A 7,303-nucleotide genomic window follows, 5' to 3' on the forward strand; every position below is an offset into this window, starting at 1 on the left:
GCAATGCAATTTTTACTTCCCGAAGTGCAAGAAGGGTGTCCTCACTAGCTGTCTTGCAGCAAGAGTACAATGAACAAAGAAAAAACAAACACATTTATTCCTTATGCACTTGGGGTTGTCCTTACTACTGTGTCTGATCTCCATTGGCTGGAGTCAGACCTCACAATCTAAAATAAAACCCGATTGGATATCAACTTAAAACTTTTCTTAACAGGTAAAAGCAATGGAGACCTGGGACATGCCTGTGAGCATGTCCAGCACAGATATCTTGGTACAAGGATATAGAATGTACTATGGGCCTATAAGCGCGGCATGTCTCACAGCTGCACAGGATATGGCTTAACAAGGAGTTATTAGCACACATATTCTTTAACAAGAAAGGAAACTTGAGAGAGGAACTTTTCTACTTCCCACAAGTAGGAAGCACTCAGGCAAGGCCTTGAAGGATGAAAAGCAGGATTTAACAGTTGGAAGGATGGAATGAAGGTCTCAAGGCTGTGAGGCCTGTGTGGGCACAGGCACGGGGGTGGGAAAGTCCGTGGTGCTTGCAGACACAACAGTGTTGATAGGGACTACAGCAAAGTCTTCTAAGAGCACAGTTCAGGAGCAGGCATTGTGCCTGGTAGCAAAGGCCCCCAGGAGTGCCGGTGTGGTCCAGTTACTACCAGAAGAGGCTGAGTCATAACCCAAGTCCCTGGGGATTAGGCACTGCACCAGTCAATCCAGGTTAGAGGGACGCTCACAGAGCCCAGGTGTCACTGCAGCACAGGAGGCGCTGTGTGAGAGGCAGGTGGCTGAACTCTGCCAGGTGGAGTCAGGGAAGACTTCACAGAGGAGGCGACATCTGAATTTCGGCCTTGACATCTACGTAGAAGTTCGTTGGAGACAGATAGCGAGGGCAGGGCCCTTCCAGGCATAGAGATGGCCTCCTATACCTGGAGGATGAGCGTGACCAGGTGTTAGAAGTGGAGACAGGGAAGACACTTATCACAGCAGCACTGCACACCGGCCCCTGCCCCATCAGAACACCCAAGAGGAAGCAAGATCCAGACTGCCGGTCTGAAAACAACTCAAATCTGCCTTGAAGATCCAGCAGTTGCTCTTGCTTAGTCACTCGGGGGCCTCCGGGCCAACCAGTTGAATGATCTTGAATGATCATTGCCGTCTCACTTCCCACCTGCCCTGTGCACTGCGGGACCAGGAGGACGCTGGTCTGTGCGGTGGTGCAGGTGGTGTACTCAGGTTCAAGCTCAACCTGAATTCCTGGGTGATTGAATCCGGGACCCCAGGGGAGACACTGGAGCACCAGATGTCCTGATTAATTTTTTTTTTTTAAAAAATAGCAGTTTCTAAAACACTTTTATTACTGCCTCCATTTGGAGCTTTAACTTGAGAAAAGGAAACAAAATCATTTTTTGTGTGTGTGCCTGTGTTTCCTAAGAGCAAAACCAATTCCTGTTCTCCTTTGAGCAACCTGGAGAGAGGAGGAGGGAGGTCTTCACGCACACAGGCAGAGCTGGTCCTCCACAGACTGCAGCTTTTTCAGGGAGGGGTGATGGCCCTGCTTGGCCCAATTGCCGTCCTCTGTGCAAGGCTGTCCCTCTAGTACCATGCAGAATAACTGCCGAGATGTCTTTTCTTGCAGACGAGCCACGACCTGGACGTCAAGTCTGAGATGACAGCAGCTCTAAGAGGTCAGTGTGATTTTCAATCAGGAAAAGTCTGTGTGCTCAGACAAAGTCCAGGCCAGCAGGACACTGTGACAGGTGGGCCGGTGGGGAGATGCCCACTGTCACGTTCATGCTATGAAAACGAATGGGACCCACTTCTCCCTCCTTCCTACGTGGCATCACCTTCTTATTTCACAATGAGAGAACATACTGGAAACATACAGACGTTCAAATTCCTCAGTGCTAGAGTTTTACTCCCAGAAACTCATCCTAAGTAAATAATTCTGTATGTGAAAGCTCTGTGGACGGGCGTGTTCCTACCAGTGCCTTTACAATAGTGAAACATTGGGGGAAACCCTCAATATTGTTAATGAACCCATACAATCAGTGAAATACAACATAGTCATTAAAATCGTCCTGACAAACGCCGTGCAACAGCATGGAAATTACCATGTTCTGCTAAGTTTAAAACTGTTAGGATATGGAGTGTTTCATATGATCATAACTGTATAATTCCACGTGCACGTCTGTGTCCGATTTGCAATTTAGGCTAGAACAGCAACTAAAATACCAGCCGTGGTTACCAGAGAGATGGAGAGTGCTTTTTTTTTTGCTCTGTTATTTTTTATTTATATTTATTTTTATTTATATATTATTTTATTTATTTATATTTATTTATTTATATTTATATATACTCTGTCTCCCAGGCTGGAGTGCAATGGCATGATCTTGGCTCACTGCAGCTTCTGCCTCCTGGGTTCAAGCAATTCTCCCACGTCAGCTTCCCAAGTAGCTGGGATTGCAGGCACCCACCATCACGCCCAGCTAAGTTTTGTATTTTTGTAGGGATGGGATTACTCCATGTTGGCCAGGTTGGTCTTGAACTCCTGACCTCAAGTGATCCGCCAGCCTCGGCCTCCCAAAGTGCTGGGATTACGGGTGTGAGCCACCGTGCCAGGCCTATTTTCATTATTAAAAAGAAAATTAAGCCACTACCTGACCAGACAGAGTTTTCCTGGGCCTTGTATTACTTTTATTTTTATTTCAATAGTTTTGGGGGAACAGGTGGTATTTGACTGGGCCTTTTTTAAGCACAGCTAAGTACCCTCAGCATGGGGGTGTGACGGGACTCCTAAGGATTTGTTTAGTGTTGTGTTCAGGTCAGGTGCTCCGTAAGAAAGTGAAGGAAGTCTGGAGGGTGTTGCCTTTAAGACCGACAAGGTGCTATTGAGATCTGTTCATCTGGTGGTTCTTATTACTAGATTCTATTCTTGCCAGCTGTGTGGTCTTAGATGCATTCATTAACCTCTCTGAGCCATACATGCTTTTAAGAGAAGGATAATATGACCTTCCTCTGGAACGTCTGGCCTCTGGCACAGAGCAGGATGTCAGCACAGGAGCAGAGAGAGCTGTTCTCAGCCCTTGATGCCTCAGGATGGCCTGTGCTGCTCTACCTTCACCTTCTCTCCCTACAGCCTGACTTGGCGCCTGTCCTCGCAGTTGGAGAGGCGCAGATCCTGGCTGCACTGCTGCTGCCACTCATTTTCTACCTGTGGCCCCAGGCAAGGGCCCTCCCCTCTCTGGCTCAGCTTTGTCTCCTTTCAAAGAAGGAAATGTACTAGACCGATTGGGTTATTTTTCACTGGATATTTCTGGAGGGCCGCCACGTGCCAGATCTCACATAGGGGTTGCTGGGCTTATGGAGATAAGCCGGCTTGCCAAGGTGGCAGTCCCTGCGTGGAATGAGCTTGCAGCCAGGTAGGGGAAGGTCAGGCAGGCAGGTAGTTTTCTGGGATGCCCCAAGATCATGACAGCACCATCAGAGGCGTGTGGATGAGGGGCCTGGAGAGCTCAAAGGCATCTGACGGGGCCTCTGCCCCGGGGAGTGGGGTCTGGGAATGATCTGGGAACGGCTAGAGGGTGAAGAAGGTTATGACAGAGACCAGAGTCTTGTAGACTTTTCACCTAGGATCCTGGGCGGAGGCTTGACTGAGAATTTTCCCTTCCAGCTCAGACATACCTCTTGAATCCTGAAATGGACAGTGTCCACCAAAGCCCATTGTCTTCAGAGTCCTGGCCTGTTCCCGAGCCTGAGTGGCCAGCACAGACAGCCCAACTGGATTCTCGGAAGGTGAGAAGGCACCTGTCACCTTATTTCCTAAATGAACTTGGTTATTGAAAGTATAACACGCTTAGAGCTTACCAAATTATCCGGGCATTATATACTCAGAAGGACACCGCCAGGTCAAGAAACAGAACACAACCAACTCCCCAGCAGCACCCCCGCCCCGTTTCACCCTCAGTCTCCTTCTGTTATCTGATTTTAATGTTTGTTTCTGGTCAGATCGCACGTCCTAGGTCTGGTGACTTTTAGTGTGTGCTGGAGATCATGTATGAAACCTTGATGACATAATCTGAGGCCTGACAATGTCTCCATCACAGAGGATTTCCTTTGTTCTGACCAGGGCAGGTCACCAGGGCTGAGCCGATGAGGAATTCCAGTGCTCAGCAGGTCTGTTCACGCTCACTCCTAGCGCATAAAAGCCTGTAGAGTATTTCAGAGCCCTTTCCCCTGTTGGCTCCAAGAGGCTGCTCAGTGCTCTCCTTAGCTTTTCACCCCCTCAGCTGGCTCTTTTCTGCACAGACCCTGCCTTCCCCTCAAGGGGAAATACGTCCCCCAAGTGCCCTGCTCACTTTGCTGGAGGAAATTTTGGTCCCACAAGTCCTCACAGCCTTGGTAGCTCTCAGATGGCTTCAGACAAATGTTCTGTTCCATTTACCCACAGCTTTTCTGGTTGCACATCCTACAGGCTTGGTCCCAAAGACCCTCATCCGTCATTTCCAGAGCAGCACTCCCCTCTGTCTTCCCAGAGAAAACTGACTTGACTTATGAGCTTTGGGATCTGGCAGCTCTGAGTTCAAGTCCCAGCCCTACGCCTTTATAGTTCGGTGTGGTGTTGGCCAAGTACTTAGTCTGCCTGTACGTAACTCTCACCTGTGAAATGGGGCTGTCTGCCTGCTACCGTGAGGGGGAGAATTGAGGCAGCAGAGCTGAGTGTGTGCCTGGCGCATCAGAGCCGCTCACGGAAAAAAGGAGAAAGCAGCCATTACTCAGAAGGAAAACTGCTCTTACTCATTTTATTCCAGCCGATTGTATTTTTCTTTCCCTTCTGTTATCCCCATGGCTTCTTTCCTGCCTCCATGATTACATTAATTTATTTTATCTAAAAGATTGAAGAGACAACACTATTTACCTCTCAGGCTTGTTGGGACAATTCAATGACATCATGCATATGAAGTATTTATTATAGTGCCTAGAATCAAAAATAGGGAGGTATTCAAAAAATGATAGCTATTGTCATTGACCTTAAACTGTTTTTTCAGACTGGTAAATTTCATTTTAAATGACTTCTTATCTAGTAACAAAAACAAAGCATTGGTCGTTCCTCGGAGAATTACCTTTAATTTTTTATTTTGATCTACCTTATCAGCAGCAGGTAGAAGATATTCTAGGCAGGCCGAGTGTGGTGGCTCATGCCTGTAATCCCAGCCCTTTGAGGGGCAGAGACAGGCAGATCACTTGAGGTCAGGAGTCTAAGACTAGTTGGCTAACATGGGGAAACCCCGTCTCTAGTAAAAATGTAAACATTAGCTGGGCATTGTGCTGCGTGCCTGTAGTCTCAGCTACACAGGGGGCTGAGGCAGGAGAATTGCTTGAACCCAGGAGGTGGAGGTTGTAGTGAGCCAAGATCATGCATCTGCATTCCGGCCTGGGTGACAGCGTGAGACTCCATCAGAGAAGGAGAAGGAGAAGGAGAAGGAGAAGGAGAAGGAGAAGGAGAAGGAGAAGGAGAAGGAGAAGGAGGGGGAGGGGGCCCTTGCAGAGATGGGAGGGTGAGTGTCCATGAGGCATTTGGAGGTGTGGCAAGCAACGTCGCTGGAGCATAAAGTATGAGGAGGTAGAGGGGGGACTCAGGGGACTAGAAGAGGACAGTGATGTCGATGATGGCATCAGCAGTGAAACAGAAAACACTCACACCCAAATCTTACTGCACTGGCATGGGCTCATCCAGAACTACAAAGGGCCCACCAAATAGAAATCAGCGTCAGCCCCCCTTCACCTGTGAGAAAAGGCGAGGCACTGAGGAGGCAACGGTCACCCAGCTGGCAAGCAGCAGGGCTGGGCTCCCAATCTGGGCTGCCTGGCTCCAGAGCTGGCCCTCCCATCACTGTGTGGCCAGATGGTGCATGGCCTGGATGGGGAGGGGTTGGGGAGAGAGGAGCAGTCCCTTCTCCCTGCCTCGAAGTTCCAATCTGGAGCTCAATGTGAAAACAAACCCTCCAATGTCTGCTGTCAGTGATACTGGCCAGAAACCTGTAGCAAAGCTTTTGGGGAAATAGGTGGAGTAACATTGCATGAACGAATAAACCAAAAATGCATCTTAACACTCCTGTGGTTCCAAGTTTCTCAAGTGTTCTTCAATTTTCTTCAAAGTTATCACCACAAACACAGAATGCCACTGGACTGAAAACCCGTCCTCTGTTGGAAATCATTTCAAGTCCGTAGAGGACTTCTGTTTCTTTGCAGTAAGGTGGCAGAATGTCAGTGTAAATGTTTTTCCCATGCTTTACACAGCACCTGCCCACAGGAAGCCTTCGGAAGCTCTTGTTGGGTGAGTAGTTAGCTGGAGACAGGGGCCATCAGGCTCCTTCTCTGGAAGGTGCACGGCACCTGCTCCTGGTTCCCCACACTGCCTTTTCACCGCAGTCTTGGTTCTGTCTGCTCGTCATGAGCCCTGGGCAAAAACAGACTGCAAGCCACATATCTGGGCTGGTTTTGGGGAAGAGCTTCCCATGATGAAAACAAACTTGTTAAATAATGACACCAGGGGATTAGTGACCTACAAGGAAAATTAGGTCATGGAGTTTTGAAGGGCAGTAACTAAATTTGTCACCTGCCACCCAATTCTATTACTGTGTGGTTGGGCTTAGCAAAAAAAAAAAAACGAGAAGAAAGCTTTAAGAGCACACAAACATGTCCTGAAAAGGCTGACAAACCTTTAGTGAATGAGGAGATGTTCAGCCCTCTGTGACATTAGCCTCATTCTACCACTAACCTACTGAAGACCAACACTATATCCCTGGGTTCACCTGTCACTGTGGTGTGGAATCAGGCAGGCTTGAGAGCCATGCGGCCAGGGTTCAAATCTTGCAGCAGGCTCCTATTAGCTGCGTGGCCTTGGGCACATCACTTAACCTCTCTGGGCTTCCATTGCTTCACCTGTATGATGGAATAATAAGAATAGCACTTGTCTCCTTGGTAGTTTGTAAAGTTGCAATGAATCAATACATGGAAAGCACTTGGAATGATGCATCATAAGAACTTAATAGGCCGGACGCGGTGGCTCACGCCTGTAATCCCAGCACACTGGGAGGCCGAGGTGGGCAGATCATGAGGTCAAGAGATCGAGACTATCCTGGCCAACATGGTGAAACCCCATCTCTACTAAAAATACAAAAAATGGCTGGGCTTGATGGCTTGGCCTGTAGTCCCAGCTACTTGGGAGGCTGAGGCAGGAGAATTGCTTGAACCCGGGAGGTGGAGGTTGCAGTGAGCCAAGATTGCACCACCG

The 7,303-nt window shown here is 48.6% G+C and overlaps 1 protein-coding gene across 6 annotated transcripts in view; it reads left to right on the top strand.

Annotated features, from left to right (window-relative positions):
- Positions 1-7,303, top strand: part of CUNH4orf50 (chromosome unknown C4orf50 homolog) — a 120,129-nt gene that overhangs the window by 53,404 nt on the left and 59,422 nt on the right. For all 6 annotated transcript variants that reach the window (XM_037742219.1, XM_037742222.1, XM_037742218.1 and 3 more), the window contains 2 exons: positions 1,646-1,694; positions 3,680-3,801. In XM_037742219.1, the coding sequence (XP_037598147.1) occupies positions 1,646-1,694; positions 3,680-3,801 (171 nt within the window). The remainder of the gene's footprint in view (positions 1-1,645; positions 1,695-3,679; positions 3,802-7,303) is intronic.

This window comes from Cebus imitator, unplaced genomic scaffold (assembly GCF_001604975.1).
Source record: "Cebus imitator isolate Cc_AM_T3 unplaced genomic scaffold, Cebus_imitator-1.0 Scaffold117, whole genome shotgun sequence".
NCBI lineage: Eukaryota > Metazoa > Chordata > Mammalia > Primates > Cebidae > Cebus > Cebus imitator.